This window comes from Fomitopsis serialis (assembly GCF_022376445.1).
Source record: "Fomitopsis serialis strain Sig1Antser10 chromosome Unknown B0H18scaffold_3, whole genome shotgun sequence".
Taxonomy (NCBI): domain Eukaryota; kingdom Fungi; phylum Basidiomycota; class Agaricomycetes; order Polyporales; family Fomitopsidaceae; genus Fomitopsis; species Fomitopsis serialis.
In genome coordinates this window covers 1,603,264-1,620,311 of record NW_025954963.1, presented here as the reverse complement: position 1 = coordinate 1,620,311, position 17,048 = coordinate 1,603,264, and the positions used below count along the sequence as shown (strand labels likewise).

General features: G+C 57.1%; 7 protein-coding genes and 1 non-coding gene across 8 annotated transcripts; 6 read left to right on the top strand and 2 right to left on the bottom strand.

The window, feature by feature from the left end:
- Window positions 1-1,186: 1,186 nt before the first annotated feature.
- B0H18DRAFT_t20 lies at window positions 1,187-1,257 on the top strand. The gene has a single exon. It is a non-coding gene; the product is annotated as a tRNA-Gly (tRNA).
- Window position 1,258: 1 nt separating this feature from the next.
- Window positions 1,259-3,013, top strand: B0H18DRAFT_1101115 (uncharacterized protein; the record flags this gene model as incomplete). The annotated part of the gene is made up of 5 exons (XM_048032513.1): window positions 1,259-1,298; window positions 1,362-1,570; window positions 1,622-2,156; window positions 2,205-2,276; window positions 2,399-3,013. Exons 3-5 carry the CDS (start codon window positions 1,722-1,724, stop codon window positions 3,011-3,013), a joined length of 1,122 nt encoding a protein of 373 aa, XP_047900035.1. The 5' UTR covers window positions 1,259-1,298; window positions 1,362-1,570; window positions 1,622-1,721.
- A 693-nt stretch (window positions 3,014-3,706) lies between these two features.
- On the top strand, window positions 3,707-5,758 carry B0H18DRAFT_329171 (uncharacterized protein). The gene is made up of 2 exons (XM_048037618.1): window positions 3,707-3,795; window positions 3,849-5,758. Exon 2 carries the CDS (start codon window positions 3,859-3,861, stop codon window positions 5,626-5,628), a length of 1,770 nt encoding a protein of 589 aa, XP_047900034.1. The 5' UTR covers window positions 3,707-3,795; window positions 3,849-3,858; the 3' UTR covers window positions 5,629-5,758.
- A 597-nt stretch (window positions 5,759-6,355) lies between these two features.
- B0H18DRAFT_328955 (uncharacterized protein) lies at window positions 6,356-7,194 on the bottom strand. The gene has a single exon (XM_048037615.1). The coding sequence runs from the start codon at window positions 6,915-6,917 to the stop codon at window positions 6,435-6,437; it is 483 nt and encodes a 160-aa protein (XP_047900033.1). The 5' UTR covers window positions 6,918-7,194; the 3' UTR covers window positions 6,356-6,434.
- Window positions 7,195-7,470: 276 nt separating this feature from the next.
- On the bottom strand, window positions 7,471-8,140 carry B0H18DRAFT_1114026 (uncharacterized protein; the record flags this gene model as incomplete). The annotated part of the gene is made up of 2 exons (XM_048033058.1): window positions 7,471-7,769; window positions 8,032-8,140. 2 exons carry the CDS (start codon window positions 8,138-8,140, stop codon window positions 7,471-7,473), a joined length of 408 nt encoding a protein of 135 aa, XP_047900032.1.
- A 923-nt stretch (window positions 8,141-9,063) lies between these two features.
- B0H18DRAFT_868588 (mitochondrial ribosomal protein subunit L20-domain-containing protein) lies at window positions 9,064-9,624 on the top strand (the record flags this gene model as incomplete). The annotated part of the gene is made up of 1 exon (XM_048039955.1): window positions 9,064-9,624. The coding sequence occupies one exon, from the start codon at window positions 9,064-9,066 to the stop codon at window positions 9,622-9,624; it is 561 nt and encodes a 186-aa protein (XP_047900031.1).
- Window positions 9,625-11,799: 2,175 nt separating this feature from the next.
- Window positions 11,800-13,839, top strand: B0H18DRAFT_328960 (uncharacterized protein). The gene is made up of 2 exons (XM_048037616.1): window positions 11,800-11,884; window positions 11,944-13,839. Exon 2 carries the CDS (start codon window positions 11,959-11,961, stop codon window positions 13,786-13,788), a length of 1,830 nt encoding a protein of 609 aa, XP_047900030.1. The 5' UTR covers window positions 11,800-11,884; window positions 11,944-11,958; the 3' UTR covers window positions 13,789-13,839.
- A 476-nt stretch (window positions 13,840-14,315) lies between these two features.
- On the top strand, window positions 14,316-16,525 carry B0H18DRAFT_974966 (uncharacterized protein). Its single transcript, XM_048044034.1, has 2 exons — window positions 14,316-14,372; window positions 14,429-16,525. The coding sequence occupies exon 2, from the start codon at window positions 14,442-14,444 to the stop codon at window positions 16,287-16,289; it is 1,848 nt and encodes a 615-aa protein (XP_047900029.1). The 5' UTR covers window positions 14,316-14,372; window positions 14,429-14,441; the 3' UTR covers window positions 16,290-16,525.
- The last annotated feature ends 523 nt before the right edge of the window (window positions 16,526-17,048 follow it).

Sequence of the window (17,048 nt, the reverse complement as noted above, 5' to 3'; positions counted from 1 at the left end):
CGCTACTCGCTGTGAGAGCCTCGCAGCCGGTCAATTAAATCAGGAACCACCTCTGATCGCCACCCGCTCGGATACGAGTCGACGCTGCGATTTGCGCGGCAAGGAACAGGCATGATTAATTGTGAGTCTCTTTTGGCCTCCTTCCGCCCTTAAAACCGAGATGGGCGCACGCCGAACAACTCAAGTAGGCGAGCTAGAGACATGTAGGCTTTTCACGGTGCAAACCTGGGTCGCTCGCTCTTCGTCTCACTCATCCGCGATGCAAGCACATGCAATCGTTCATAGTCCCTCATCGCCTGAGGAGGCTCGTCGCCGCCGGTGAGCAGTGTCCTGTTGAGGTCTCCGGCTTCGCGCGGACAGGCGGGTGCTCGGCGGATGCAAATGAGGATGACACAGGACCCAGACGCCGGCGAGCGCAGGGTGTACATGTCCCTTCGAATTTTCTTGGGATGTCTTGCCGCCACGAGACTGTTTGAGGCGGCAAACCGAATCTAGAGATCTCTCACACCGTGTGCTATAGACATAAAGCCAGCGTAGGCGGCGCAGGCATCGACAGATGAACTGACCCCATCGAACTGACGTCTCCGTCACGGTTCATTCTCAGACGTTTTCGGCGGAGCCGCGGAAGCGACAGCTACCTTCGTCTTCTGTCTTCTATTTTTTCAGGCCGGTGCATTGCAACCGGTTCAATCGTGATGCATCAAGGCGGGCCTTGAGCTTCAAGTTGGACTCAAAGGATTGATGATTCCGTCCTTGGCTCCATTACTTCCCGAGTATACCCGTGTCCTGGTTACAATGACACCAGAACTACGCTCTATGCACAGTTGGACAACACTTTCCGTCAAATGACGACCTACGTAATCCATTCAGTACATGTACGACGAAAACGGGTCGTCAAAGGTGTGGTTTATGTTTGCTTCCGAGCCGTCATGCACTTCTGACCTAGAGCTACATCGGCAGGTACTGTGTCTGGCTGGTTTAGGTTATTCCGGTCAGTCGAGAACCACGGGGTCGATTCTCGATAACTCCACAGGATGTACATGAAAGATACCTGCCAATGTGTTGTTTGAATCTGTACCATAAAGTGTGCCGGTGAGCACTCAATCGGTTAACTCAAGTACTCATGCCTGTGTGCGTCATTGAACGTGGAGATGATCAGGTACGGCATTAACCGAGTTTCTGCATCGCATTAATGGGGTAGTGGTAACCTGGGTCGTTGCCATCGACCCGCCGGGGGTTCGATTCCCCCTTAATGCATGCGTCGAGGTCAGCGTGTTTTTTGTGATTTGAGTCACAATGTGAGCGGCCCCATGGTCTGACGTCTAACACTGTCAGTAACAGGTTGTCGCTCGACGTCACAGTGCTTTTTATTCCCGAACTTTACACAGAAGTATCGGTGACCTGGGCACGTATGCACACCCACGCGCAAAAGTGGCTGTCATCGATGTCCAGTACTGTATCCGTACAGCAACACTCAAAGTTTACCTCCAACTTGAACATTGATAACTGCCAAAGTTGAGGAGCCCATTGCACCGTATTCACACACGCGGGTAGAATCCTTTCGAACGACGTGAGCAATGCCGCATTCCTCTGAACCATTTCACTGACTCGCGCGAGGTAGCTGCCAGTGTGCAGCATTCCCATCAGCCTGAGGCCGACGCATTCCATACCACATATGGCGGTGGAATCAAGTGGTCGCCCCGTACGCCTAGCCTTCCGCGATGCGGACTCGCGGGGCAATCGAAGACGAGATCGTCTACCAATCAAACTACCTGGCAGTGCTGAAAACGCATCTGTACACCGTCGCACCTATCTCTGTGCTTCCTCCGGAGGTCCTTTGCGAGGTCTTCTTGCACATCGCGGCTAGCATCGTTGGTGGTCAGAGTGCGTACCTCATGCCTCCGCCATCCAGCTGGATGGGCGTATCCCATGTCTGTAGACACTGGCGCTCCGTTGCGTTGAGCTGCCTTGCTCTTTGGAGCGATATAATGGTGTCGACATTGCCGCCGACTCGGACGGAGTGGATGGCGGAGGTGCTGGAACGATCTAAAAGCGCACCTCTCGCCGTTGCCATCACTGCGTGGAAGTCCGACGTCACGTCGGAGCCTCAGCTTCCGGAGGAGGCGATAGCGATGGTCCTCTCGCACATGACGCGCGTACGTTCGTTGTCTATCATGGTCCGTCACCCATATTACCCAGACCAGGTCCTGGGGCTGCTGGACGGAGCTCAGGCTGCTCCGCAGCTCGAATCACTGTCGATTGATTGCTATGGGGTGGTACGATTGGGCGCAGCTTACAGAGGACTGGACCACGTGCAGCAGCTATTGCAGCACACCGAGACCCGTCGACTTCGACGATTGGACTTGCAAAACATTGCGCCAACATTGCGCTGCCAAAGTGGACCGACTCGGTGGTATCGTTTCCACAATTGACGCACTTGACTGTCACCTGCGAATCGTATCTGCTACCTGCACTCATGGATATCGAAGAGCTAGTGATGCGGTATGCACTAAAGGCGTCCGCCGAAACGACGGCGATCCCGGATTTCTCGATTCAAGTCGCTCTTCCCCGCCTGCAAGCCTTAGAGATCGCTGAGACCGTTACCAACGGCCTATGTCTTCTCAACCATTTGGAAACCCCCTCGCTCTCGCGACTGTGCTGGCTGGTGGACGGCGGCCCATCTCCAGAGTCATTTTACCCCATACTCGTTGCCGCTATTGTTCCTAAGGCATCCAATCTCCAGACCTTCCGCACCCTTGAGATCGCGATTGACCCCGACCTGTTAGGGAGCGGTGACTACGTACGCGTTCTAGCCTATGAAAACGTCTACAGCGCGGCCAACTTGAAAGACTTTGACGGAGAGATAACGGGCATTATAGAGGCTCGGCCTGCGTTGCACTTACAACTGAAGTCCTTGCAGCCCGATAGGGTGTCTGACCTTTGCCGGCTCCTTCCCATCGATGATCCACACTTCTTGGGCAAACCAGCAACGTCACAAAGATTTGCGCCATGAATGGCTCCGCGTTCGAGGTCCTCCCAGATGTGTTGTTGCAGCGACGCCGCTGGAAACAAAACGAGATTCAGACTGGCGATGGCCGCGTCTATCATCATATCCTCCCTCAACTTCGACTCCTCACGCTGCTGAGCCGGGGCAACCCTGACCACCATCAGCAGGAAACCTTGCTTGACCGCCTGCTCAACTGCTTCGTACAGCGATACGAGTGCGGCGCGGAGATCGAACAGCTCCGTATCATATCCCCCTTCAATCTGAGAACTCAGAGATCGACTTGTTGAAGGAAGTCGTGCGTGTGGTGGGGTGGGACGGGACCTCCGAGCGCTTATACTAAAGATTGGCCTAAGGTGTCCCAAGGCCTCAGGCCTCAGGCCTCAGGATGACATCGACTCCGGCTCGGAAAGCGATGGTTACTTGTAACTCTGGTTGTGCCGCAAAGTACCGTGTCCCATTACGGCCCGTAGTCTTCGATCTCGATCAGATCTGGACATGTTCACGAATTTCGATCTGCTATATAACGTTTACTATACCGTGACGTACTAACAGCTTACACGAGTCAGAATGCATGCGCAGTGAGCCAACGCCTCAGGCTGAGAAGCGCCATTGCGTAGGTGAGTGGAATTAGATGCATGGGCGGATCGATTGAGCAGGGCATGGACGTCAAGTTATGCAGTTTCAAGTGGGCGTGACTCTCCGGCGTTTGGTATGTGTCACAGTCGAGCCCACGACAGACGGTAAGTAATCACCTCAGAGACCTCGACGACAACTGTACGGTACCAAGTGTTGAGTTTCCATGCAATATCTATTCGGAATTTAACTCATCTCGGTGCTTCAGGTTACACGCAATGGACGTGAACACTTCAACAACCCGTCAAGTGCGCCCGGACTCTCCATCGCAAACTCTCCAGACAATCCACGACGACATCACGTACCATACCCAGTGCATCAGCGACCTCAAGGCCCGCCTCAACACCTTCGTGCCCATCGCCAGGCTTCCCCCGGAGGTCCTCAGCGAGGTGTTCTTACAGACAGTAGCGGCGCGTACGACCTACGATGCGCGCATCGGCAGGCAGGGCGCCCTACATCCGTACCACTGGCTCCGAGCGACTCAAGTCTGCAGGCACTGGCGAGCCGTCGCGCTCAGCTGCACACCGCTCTGGAGCCACCTCAAAGTGACGGCGCGGTGTGGATCCCTGCCGATCCCCCTGTTTCTGGAGTGGGCCCGGAAGGCACCCCTCGTCGTATCGGTGGTGTGGGATTCAATGGATGCTGATCGGCGGTTTCGTCCTGGCTACTCGGTGGAGGGCCAAAACAGGGTCGCGAATCTGATCCTGTCGCATTTGCCACGGATAGGCGGGTTGTCGTTCACTCTGCTGGGGCTTCTGCCTGACTACGCGGACGTCTTGGACCGACTGGGCGGATCCGCTCCCCTGCTCGAGTCGCTGTCCATTCATTGCGAACACGAAAGCGTGTCACCCGATAAAGCCCTCCGCCTGATGCACCGTCTCGAGACCACGAATCTACGACGTCTCCACCTTTACACGGTCCCATTGGAGTGGGGCACAATCGTGCTACCAACACTAACCCACCTGACCCTCGGGAACAACCCCGACTCGGATAGACTGCTCAAACGAAAGGCCACGGGAACAGTTCAAGACTTACTGACTGCCCTCGCACACATGTCTCTCCTGCAAGAGCTTGTCATCGACTACGGGGTGCTGTTGTCCCCTCCGGGTCCAAACACGGCAGCGCTACCCGCTCCCTCTATTCATGCTTTCTTGCCACACCTGCGCCGCCTGCACATCTCGGAAGGTGCAGTCAACAACTTGTTCCTCCTGAGCTACATGGACACCCCGTCTCTCGCTGCGCTTCGAACCTCAGGTAGCCAAGCCCTGCAGCACGAATTCTGCGCCGCCCTGGCTTCGAAGATGCACAGCTTAGGCAGGCCCCTCACGCTCGTCGTTGAGCTCTTTCGGTACGCCGCCCGTGTGCGCGGATACACCCAGATTGTCCACGTCGACGATGGTGCGATGGACCAACCTGACTTGTATCCCCAGAGGAGCGGCACGTCACCCAGCTTCGATGTACGGTTCTGGGACTCGGACGGTCACGACGGCGGTCTGGACATGTTCACGACATTCTGTGAACTGTCTCCTATCCATGACGTTGATTCCCTGTTTCTCATCAACTTCCCCCTGCTGCATGGGCATCATGTGTGGACTGCGACGAGCCAACATATGACGAAGGTCACACAGCTCTACCTCCGACCGCCGAAGGACCACGACGTAGTTCCCCAGTGGGTGTTGCTGCAGAAAGACAGAGATGATCCGGTAGTGCATCGACGTGATGACGAGGCTTTCGCACTGGGATACCCCTTCCCCCAACTCGGTCTCCTTACGCTGGACGGCGTATGCTTCAGGAATCCTGGAAGCCCGTCTGGCGAGGATACCGCTGGATGCATTACCACTCTAGTTAAAGTTTTAATCGAACGCCGCGAAGCCGGGGCGGAGATCGAGAGGTTGCGTATATTGAACCCGAAGAATATGGAGCCCAAAGACCTTGAACGGCTGAAGGAGGTTGTCCGAGAGGTCGAGTGTAATGGACCACTGTTGTGAAGAAATGTGGACCTCGAAGATAGAAATCTAGGGCGGGGACAGTAACGGGGCGGACCGATGTCGAGGTCGTTCTACTGTTCAGTATGGCAACGAATTCCGAAGTACCACCGTCACAGCCTACGAACTCCTGCTTTCCCACCACCGTTCTTCAAGCGCATTCCCGCCACAAAATGCACGAGGTGTCATCGAAGTAAGTCAACTCGATCCTTGAAATAGCAGGTACAGAACCTGCGGTGGGCCGCATCAATCCATCTGGGCCATGCACACTATAGTACTAGCACCGAGTCGCATTGCCAGTACTAAGTACACCGAAATGTTGCACCATAATCCGGGTTCCGATCGAGGTGAGCCTTGTACTCCTATTTCCGTGCAGGTCGTCTCAGAACATCACGGAGGGGCACTTGAAGGTGCTCAGTTTGGCGTGCCAATGCATGATAAAGATTTAGTGCGTGTGTGCTCTGCCGAGCAGCTATGCGTACCTGGCTGGGAATGTCTACGTTCTCTGCCTTCCGGATCTGAGCAGGAGGTGGTACGCCTCTCCCTTGGGGACTACCATACGACGTGTAGGGGTAGCACTGTCGATCAGAATGACAGCAGCAACTGTCCTCTGATCAAGACGCAGACACTTGCATGCTAGGCAACCGGCCGTACGCAAGACCAGAAATGCGAACCTATCCGGATAAAGACGCTTGAATGACACCGGCTCAGATGGACCATGTGCGTACTTACCTAGATCATTTGAACATGAAATTTCGCTGCCTCGGCTGCGCGTGCAAGCGTCCTGCCAACGCTTAAGCTTATTAGCGTCATGCGCGCATAGTGGCACGTCGCCGAAGGCTTTCTGGAGGGTTCCTGCTGCATTCCAACGTCAGGACGAGAGGGGCGTTGCACACGAGCGAACAGTCACAGGACGTCGGCCGACGTATTTGGCATGCGGCTGTTGTACGGCTGTTGTTCCAGCCACATGCCATACGCTCATATATGACAGGAAGAAGACACATGTATCGCTCGATTTGTGACCCGTCGAGCGTCCATATACCCACCGCAGGTCGTTGAAATACGTCATCGACATTATACATGGACTGATTACATACATACATGAAATGATCCTCGTCCCTGTCGTGGGTCCCGCACAGCCCCACGCCCCGATCGACTCCCATCGTGGACGCAATTGTCAATCGGACGTCGAGAAGCGTCGCGACCAATGGCACTAGTAGCCCGGCGTTCCTGACCAGCACAGACCCCGCCTTCGGAGCCCCTCGGAAAGGCATCATTGCAGCGTTGGCCATCTGCGGCACAGCTGCTCGGCGGCGTCGTGAGCGTGTGCCGCCGAGGCGAGCGGATCAACCCTCCCGCCGGCGCCAAGCTCGTCCGAAGGGTGGCTCGGCGGGCGGTCGGTAGCAGCGTGTACGCGTCGGGTCGGCAAGCGGGGCATGTGAGGGTGCGTGATGAAGGGAAGCCATCGGATTGTGCGTAGTATGCGCCGGGACTGACGTCGAGGCGCGTCATGCGGTGACGGCGAGGTACGATCGGGGACAGGGGCACTAGAGGGAGCGACGGGGAAGCGACGTAGAATGTAGATGGCGGCTACGTCGAGCGTGCGCTTCTAGTCGACGTAGCGGTGGAGCGATGCGGAAGGAAGAAAGGATGTCGATGACATGGGGGCGGTCGACCGCGATCCAGGGGGATAGAGAAGAGCTCGCATTGGGTGCGGGTGACGACTATAGCGTCCAAAGTAAGAAGCGCGCATGCTGTGCGTCGTCATCGTCAAGTTCGGCGGCGGAAGCGCGAGGGAAGATGAGCGCACCGGGACGGTAACATATGGCGAGAAGCGAGGAGCGCCTACGCGGGGGCGGGGATGGATGGGGCGACAGGCACGGGTGTGTTCAGGCTGCTGTGGGTATCGTCGTCGTCATCGTCGGACGACGTCTGTCCGTCGGAGGGCTGCGGCAGCCGCTTCTTCGCGGCGGTCCACAGGTCGAAGGTGTACTGGTACATCTCCTGCGCGTACCCCACGAGCGCGACTTTGGCGTCCGGGTTGTTGTAGAGCGGGAGTTCCTGCATGGGTGTGGTGGGGATGTGAGGCCCAGGTGCGAGGGCAGGCAGGTTCGGACACGGAGGAACGTGAAGGATGCTCTGGACTGCCGAGTCAGCAAGCGTTAGTGACTTATATATGTACAGAAAACACCGGCTTCGCCCGAGCTGGAACACGATGGGCGCGAAGCTCGTGCGGGCGTGCGCATGCGGATGATTGTCTCCGTTTGTTCGGCTCGCACTCGAGGCGGCATGCTTGGCCAGAATAGGCGGATCCCCGAGGGCCGGCCATCCCGCAAACGGGGGGAATGTTGTGCTCGACACCGACGTCATAGTGAATTTTCTAGTACCTTTTCTGGGGCAGCATACGGTCGCCTGGCAGCTCGGAGGGCAGGGTGCGCGACGACTGGGGCGCAGACCGGCGCCGATGGGCTGCATCGCCTGCGTCAAGGGTGTGTCGCACATCTGCTGGCTCCATGGCGGGCCCCCGGAAGCGGCGAGAGGCCTGATAGTAGGGCGGCGTGACTGGTCCGCAGATGTCCCACTCCACAGCGTGGGTTTGGGCCGCTCGAAGGGGCGGCCATTGGATGGATGCAGATAGATACTCTATTGATCCTCCATCGTGCGTCCCGCTGCTCGCGGCTCACTGGCAGCAACGGAGCACCCGCGCTCCGGAGCCAGCGCGAAGCGTGCTAATTTCGCCGAGCGCAGACTAGAATCTGCGCGGCTGAGTGCTGTTGTGCACGTCTAGGCGTGTTCGGAATGTCGCTGACGTTGAATGATATGCGGCTGAGACCCAGTCCGCTTCGGGGGGACAGCCCAGAGTGGACAACTTAGGATGGCGGCAATCATTGAGCGAGAGCCTCGTCGGGGCCACACATGCAGAGCCTATCAGGACAGACTGAATGGTGCCGTACAGGCGCACGGACGCACGGCGAGCCAATAAGCAGAGTCGGCCGTAGGTCTGTCTAGGCTTTGCCGCCTCCACGAAGTGCACCCCGATAGACGTTGCGCGCGTGGGTGGATCCCCGTCGGAGGCGAGTGCAGCCTCGACTTGGCTGGTGACACGGGGATCTACCGACCTTTCGCCAGCTGCGCGCGCGAGATTAGACACCAAGCACGGTGTGCGTGGAAGCCCTTGCGGCGAAGGAGGTGATAGACTCGTCGGGACATGAGAGGGCCTGGGCAAGCTGGCCCAACTGCCCCCGCCGACGTCGACGAAGCATCGCAGAGCATCGCGGGTCCCGGCGTAGCGGAACACGGGAGAAGCCAGAGTGTCCGCCGAGCGACCGGGAAGTCCCGCCGGACACCCCGGAGACCTTCCTGTTTTGGAGGCGATGGGCGCGGTCCCTGGCAGTGGGCCGCCACCAAGCCGCCACCGGACAAGTTCTGCAACCCGCCATGTCTGTCTTCGCTCGCAGACTCCGGCTGCCCTCCTCATGCTCATGTAGCCCGGTGCGCACGTATGCGACGCGCATCCCCGAGCGGCCGCCCTACCGCGCCCCCGACCCGCTCGTAAACAACCCGAATGCGACGTACACAAAACTCGAGGACGACCTGACCTTCATCCACCGTCCCCCGCCGACCGCCCCCTCACCGTGGTCCTACACCACGCAGCCCGCCTCCCCGCTCCTCCACAATCCCACCGCACCCGCAGACAGGCCGCTCCCGCCGCTCGTCCGGGCGGAGGCGGAGGCGGCGCACCCGCGGATGAGCGCAGAGGACATCGCGAAAATGCGTGCGCTGCGCGCGCAGGCCCCGGAGCGCTACTCCCGCGCGCGGCTCGCGAAGATGTTCAACTGCAGCACGAACTTCGTCGCGATCATGGCGCCGACGAAGATGCGCGACCGGAAGAAGATCGTCGGGCACCGGGACGAGCTGCACGAGGCCGCGCGGAGCAAGTGGGGTGTCAAGCGGTCGTATTTCGAGGAGGCGAGGAAGAAGAGGAAGGGGCTGTGGTAGGCTCTGCCCGGGGGGTTGTGCTGGTGAGGATGTGCGCTGCGTTCTTAGAGGTGCGTGATGAAGTCTCGCTGGAAATACTTGTCGCTGATTGCGGTTGACAAGATCTCATGTGCTGGCCGCACATTGGCGGTATATGCCTAGCCTGGGACTTGCGGTGCTTCGCGAACCGCAAGCGTCGCATAGGTGGTCCAGGATGCTTTCTAGTGGTATGATTAGGCATGCGTATAATATTGCATTCAGGCCTGATGCTGTTGGGCCCTTCGCATGCGTTATTTGATAACCTGCCGTTCGATTGTAAACTGGGAAAGTCCTGCAGCTGCGACAGCCAGCACCGTTCTGCAACTTGAATGTACACACGGACGCATTGACGTTTTCACAGGTCTGCTTTCCCTGCATTGATACATAACAGTCATGGTGAGTTTCCCCTTTTTTGTAAACTCAACCGCTCTACGGCATCGCGAATTCTCTGCTAGTTTTGGTGTTCCTGAGGACCACTGTGTGAGCACTGAGCTTGGGAGCCGCGCTGGCCCCGCACCGCACCCGTATCGTCCTGTGTCCAGGGTTCCGAGAATCGGCGCGCTCAGCCCGCTCAGTACTCAATTTTGAGCTTGAAGTCGTTCGCTCGCATCGCACCCTCGAATTGTCCTTCGGTCCGGGTGTCGAGGTGCAGGGTGGAGTCGAGATAGAAGTAGGGGGTGGTCGGCCGTGTCGCGTTTCCCGAAGGGCTAATTACTGAATTGTATCAGCCAGGGATCCACTTGCATGGCGCGTGGTACTACATACATATGTGTGTCTTGTATGACGGTCCGCCGGGATTGACTGACCCTGGATGTACTAGCACACCATCAATCCCCGCCATGGAGATTCCGCTCGCGCGATGCGGTGTCTAGGAACTAGCTGCGATGCGTCGCCGGCGAACCAGCGCATATGCACAGTACGAATGTTACGCCAGTACCCCGGTGAGCCACCCAATCACGTTCAGCTCCCATAGCCGTGGCGTACTCACCACCTAGTGACTCGCAGCGAATGGAGCCGCGGAGCCTTCTGATCCTCCGGGCGTCCCCCCGACGTCATGCGGCAGGGACCGCACATTTATAGTCTAAGTGCGCTCAGCGTGCGCGCGGCGCTCAGCTGTGGTGCGCTCAACGTCCGGTGCGGACGTATCCGGCCTGCTCGCGGGAAGGCCCTTCCGTAAGTGCATGTCGTGCTCGTGCACCTTTACCGATATGTTATAGCCACTTACGTGACCGCGCGTTCTTCCTTCAGGTGTCCGGAATTCCAGTGTCACAGACGCTACAGAATGTAGACGCCGCATGTAAGCTCGCTTTTGCTGGCCACATCATACCTTAGAGGTCGAGACTGAGACCCGGAGCTAGTCTTCCCTAGGCAGACCCTGGGCAGACCCTGAAGAAGACCTCTTTTACGGAGGGGAGGGCTAACCCGGATCGTGCGTCACTGGGCGACGTATAACAGATGTCGGGGTCTAACGCCTCCCTCTCCAAGCTTCTCTCGGGGCCGTCGGGCTCCAGTGCGATCAAGTTCCTGTTGGTTCCTGGGATGCGGGGAGACAGCGGCATGCCTGGTTCCTGTCGACTCCACCTGTTCATCACACTTGGACTCGAGTGTCGCAACTGCACGCATCGACTCGTTGGGACCTCGGGATGCCCGCTGCTTGGATCACACCACCGGACAGACGGGCGCGGTTGGAATGTTCCGAGACGCACGGTTGTCCGCATTGAAGTCGCTCGACTCGTATCCCTCCGAAAATAACATGTCGATCTAGGTCTCTAGACTCACTGCGAGTTGCTGCTCGTGGGGTCAACGACTCAACATCAGCTCCGTCTTACGATGTTTCTGGTAATCACATTCAAAATCCGGTTTGCGCGATGTGGCAAATTATTGCTTGCGCGCGGTTGTTGCTGAGTACTTACCATGGCGAGTATTGCGACCGGTACTGGTAAAGTGCATATAAAATGTAGTAGCTGGAACGATATATCGAGGGCAACTTAACGCATCGTATTGAATCTGGGGACCGTACTAGTACATCGCCCGGCACAGGGTACCTTCAGGTTCCGTGGCAAGTACATAGCGCGCGGCTTTTATCATTTGCGCAAATGCCAGTGGCAGTGGTGGCGTGAGTGGCTGAGATCGACTCCCGCCGGCCCGTGGTATTTGACCTCGCCACCATCGGACCACGACGCTCACCTCGACCTTGCCTCGACTACTTACATCACGTCGTTGTACTGATCCTGCCATCTCTGTATGTTGCACACACTTTAGACAATGCGGTCCACTGCTCACTCTACACCGTTGCTGCAGGCTCGCCGAGGCATCATGGATGCAAGCAGTAGCCATGCGAGTCCGGCCCTGCCGGTGCCCCAAACTCGCAAAGCGATTGAGGACGAGATCGCCCGCTACCTGAATCACGTCTTCGACCTCAGAACGCGCCTGAACACCTTCGCACCCATATCCGTACTTCCTCCGGAGGTGCTCTCCGAAGTCTTCATGCGTACGGCGGGCCCCTATGCTAGCCTGCCGTGGACCACCCGCCCGTACGAGTGGATTCGCATCTCCCACGTCTGCAGGCACTGGCGAAACGTGGCGCTGGGCTGCCCTGCTCTCTGGGGACAATTGGTGGTGACGACGCGGCATGAGTGGACGGAGGAGCTACTGGAGCGAGCCAAGAAGGCGCCCCTCTATGTCACCGTAGACTTGCGGACCGCGCCCGCCATGTCGTCGTTTCGCGCGGGGACCGTATCGCCGAAGGAGGAGTCGCTGGCGTTGGTGCTCTCGCATATGTCACGCGTACGCTCGTTGTCTATCACGACCTCTGGCGAGCGTCCGTTGACAGCTAAAACCCTACAACTGCTGGACGGGCCCGCCCCTTGTCTCGAATCGCTGACTGTCCGGTGCGGGGATGTCGGGCGCACTTCCCCCGGCGAGTATGACCACATTCACCACATGTTGCACCATCCCGAGACTGGCCGTCTCCGACATCTGGAGCTACAGGCCGTCTCCCTGCACTGGCACAAGACTTCGTTGCCGCACCTGACACACTTGACCATCTCCAACAAACCCCATCAGTTCAGAACATATGTCGCCCCCGAGACTATGCTTGCTGCCATCGCGCAGATGCATCATCTCGAAGAGCTCGTGATCGAGTCAGCATTGACCGTACCTGCCGACTATAATCAAGTCCCGATGGCGTCAACTCAAGCCTCCTTGCCTAACCTGTGGTCCCTGCGCATCTCGGATACTACGCCGAACACCATTTGCCTCCTGAATCACCTGACAACCCCGGCGCTCTCGCGCATTTTCGTGGAAGTAGACTCGAATTGTACAAGGCAATTGCGGGGTGATCTCCTCGCTGCCATAGCTGCCAAGACGTCTAGCTTGGGGACCCTGCTCAGCTTTGTTGTCACCCTCGCCCACGTCTCAATAACCTTGCAGGCATACAGAAGGGGCTTCGGATGCGAAGCGATGAAAAACGGTGCGAGCCGACCGAAGGAGCACACTCCCGAACTGGAGGTGCGCTTCGGGCGATTCGACGTTGAAGTTGTCATCACCAAGGCCTGTGAACTGTTCCCCATCCGTGACGTACAACATCTCTTCGTCTCCGGGACGTCATTGTCCAAAGAGTCGTGGCTCGCTCTCCTCAGGAGCACGCGGAAGGTCACGGAGCTCAGTATCATGGATGGCGCGAATGATGACCCTCTCCCGGAAGTGCTAACCGATCGGCCACGCGGACGCAAGAAGAAAGCATACGTACTGCCTCAGCTCCGTCACCTCATTCTGGAGGACTGTTACTTCGGAGACCACAGCGACGAGTATGAATACGGTGGTGACGAAGAGTTGGAGGACCAGGACAGGCTCGCTGGGCGTCTGCTCGACTGCTTCATGGCGCGGTACGAGTATGGCGTGGAGATTGAGCAGCTGCACATCATCCGCCCTATCAACATCTTTTGGTCAGAGATCGACGAGCTGAAGGAGGTTGTGCGCTACGTGGACTGGGATGAGACAATAGAGTACGATGAAAAGGAACGCTTCACGGACGATTCGTACGACGACTTTGAGGAAAGCGAGATTGATCCCTATGAAGACGATCCCTATGAAGAAGATCTCTTTTGGGGCTACGGGGACGTCTGGGATGGCGGCTTCTTCTAGGTTTGCTTGCCTATGTCTCACTTGCTGGGACATCATGCATCATGTATTGTTTATTATAGCGCACACATTTCTCTTCACAATATCAATGTCATAGTAAGTACCTAGTTTTCGTTGATCAGAATGTTACAGCACGTATCCTGACTATCCGTTGCCGAACAAAGAGAGATCCCCCTCCCAGTCCACACTACGTATACATCGTCACACTTTGCACGCACGCGGGTGTGTAGTACCCGTACTATTAGGGACCCGGCGCGAAGCTGAGGCTGTAACGGGCGCGCCCGCCACATGCTTATGTCAGCACGTAGATACATCGCGCCAGCCTGTACCGTAGCTTTTCGCCTTTCAATTCCAACACCAGTATTTGGGTCCTTCCCGTGCGCGGTCTAACTCGCTCTGCCCGTTCCGTGCGACCGCAGCCACTGCGACCGCCCGAGCCGACCTTGCCCATTACAGAAGCGTTGAGCACCGGCGTCGCGTCAGTGTGGCTGAGATCGTATCTTGATCGCACAGCCTGAGTCGTTCTTTGTTCTCGCCCCATTACCACGTCTGACTCTGAGCGCCGTTACACACTCACTGCCGCCTCTGTATGTTGTATAAGCTCTCGACGCTGCTGTAGCTCGCTTACCGTAAACCTTCACAGTTTGGGTACTCAAATGGACGTGAGCGGGTGCCGTACAAACCCAGCCTCGGCGGCGCCACATACTCGCCAGGCGATTGCAGACGAAATAACCCGCTTTTCAAACTACCTCGTCGACCTCAAATCGCGTTTGAACCGCCTCGCACCCATATCTGAGCTCCCTACGGAAATCCTCTCCGAGGTCTTTTTGTATACGGCTGCCGTCGACGGCAGTGATGCATATTACAGCATGTGGTCGACTGAGACACCCTATGACTGGATACGCGTGTCCCATGTCTGCAAGCACTGGCGCTCCGTGGCACTGAACTGCCCTGCCCTCTGGTGCAACTTGACGGTGATGCGGCGCGAGTGGACGGCGGAGGTACTGGCACGGTCCAAGAAGGCACCCCTGTACGTGACCATGACTTCCCCGGTGACAGGCATATCGATGCTTGAACTCTTGCGAGGCTCGTTGCCCGAAGACTCGGAGGAGACAGTGGCGTTGGTGTTATCGCACCTGGCCCGTATGCGCTCCTTGTCCGTCACTGTCAAACGCCCGTTCACGAACAGGACGTTGCAATTGCTGGACGGACCGGTTCCGCTTCTCGAATCGTTGACCATCCGGTGCGAATATACCGAACACGTGTCCTCCACCGAGCACGACTATATCCACCCACTACTGCACCGTGCTGGTGCCCACCGTCTCCGGCGCCTTGAGCTGCACGATCTTCGTTTGCAATGGAACCAATTTCTGTTGCCGCAACTGACGCATTTGACCATCACCTCCGTACAACAACGAGACACACCACTTGTCGACGTGCAGACTATGCTCGATGCCCTCTCCCAGATGAGCCTTCTCGAGGAGTTTGTCATGGAGACATCGCTAACTGCACCGGTCGACCGAACAGTGGTCCCGAAGGCTTCGACCCGAGCGTCTTTGCCATATCTACGACATCTACGTGTCCGGGAAACTCCATCCAATTGCGCCTGCCTCCTCAAGTATTTGGAGACCCCTTCGCTGTCGCGCCTTTCTCTGCAATTAGAAGGGGACTCAATGCCACTTGGTGCTGCACTCCTCGCCGCTGTGGCGACCAAGATGGCTAGCTTGGGGACTCTCTTGACTCTCCATGCTAACTTCTCCGGCCATTTGTCAAAATGCGTCCACTTGAAAGCATATCCAAAAGAAATCGACCATCACGCGATGCGGGGTGCTGGAACCGTGCTCGACAAGTACACTCCTGACTTCGAGCTACGCTCCGATCGGATGGTTGATGTTGGCACCGTGATTATGGATATCTGCCGACTCTTCCCTATCCGCGACATCCGCAACCTCTTCATCACAGCCCGCTGGTTTCCGCTGGCCGCATGGCGCACCCTTCTCCATTCGACAGACAAGGTCACAGAGCTTTTTGTCATCAACTCCGCGTCGTGCAACTGGCTCTCGGAGGTGCTACTCGAGCGACGCCTTGGAGAGCGGAAGGAAACCGGCGAGGGCCATTTCTATCATTACGTCCTCCCACAACTCCGCCGCCTCACATTGATGGAATGTTTCTTCAGCCATCACGGCTATGATGACTTCATCCCAGGGATTCCTGTCGAAGACGATGCGAGACTCGTCGATGGCCTTCTCGATTGTTTCATGGACCGGTACGAGTGTGGCGCCGAGATTGAACAACTACGCATCGTCCACCCTGTCAACGTTGATAGGGAGGAGATCGATCTGTTGAATGAAGTCGTGCGCGACGTGGATTGGGATGGCACCATCGACTACCAACGAAACGCCACAACCATAGACGACTATCACTGGGAGGATGATTTGTTTGGCGGCCAGTTCTTGGCGGTCGATGGAGACGAGGAGGCATTAGTATGGCAAGATTTCATGTAATCTGACTTGCCTGATTACAGTGTTGTACGATTCCCACATGTCATGTACATCGAGCCCTAGGGCCCTAACATTGAAGTCTCTTTTGTAGCTACTCTACCTCACATGATGAAAGCCAGGGTAGTCAATAGTACTGTGCGAGTTACTGCCGAGGATCCTGACGACGGTAAATGTCGCTACTCCGATGTAGGCGCATCGCGCTCAGCATGTGTAACCAGTTGGCCCAAGCCTGTTCAGTGGAATACTGTCAGTTGCGTTGAGTATCAAGTAGTTAGACTCTGGGCACACGTCGTGGCAGAGTGCAGAGTGCAGTACAGCACTATAGCACAAGACCATGAGCATAAACAACTTCAAGAAGTTGTCCGAGTCTGCCTCAGGCTCCGCTCGTCAATGGGCGGCGCGCCGGGGTAAGTACCAAGTGTAGAGCAAAGAGTAGAGGACGGCTTCGCAATCAGGTTAATCCGAGTAAATAGAAAGACGACTCGAACTCGGATCGCGCGCGAGCAGACCTGTTTGCCGCCTCATTAAACTTGAATCTCGGAACGGTACGCGCAACGACCTCTACTGTAATACCTCACGCAGACGTCAGAGTCGAGTTCGAGAGCACATCTCTGAACGGCAACGGCAGTAGGCTGTAGACAGTGCGTGACTTCGCCAACCGTCGGCCATCTCGCCAGCCAAAACCCCGCTCCGGACACTGCAGGTACCTCCCGTGTGCGAGCGGCCTATCGTTTCTAAAACAGCTGTAATATACGGCTTCAA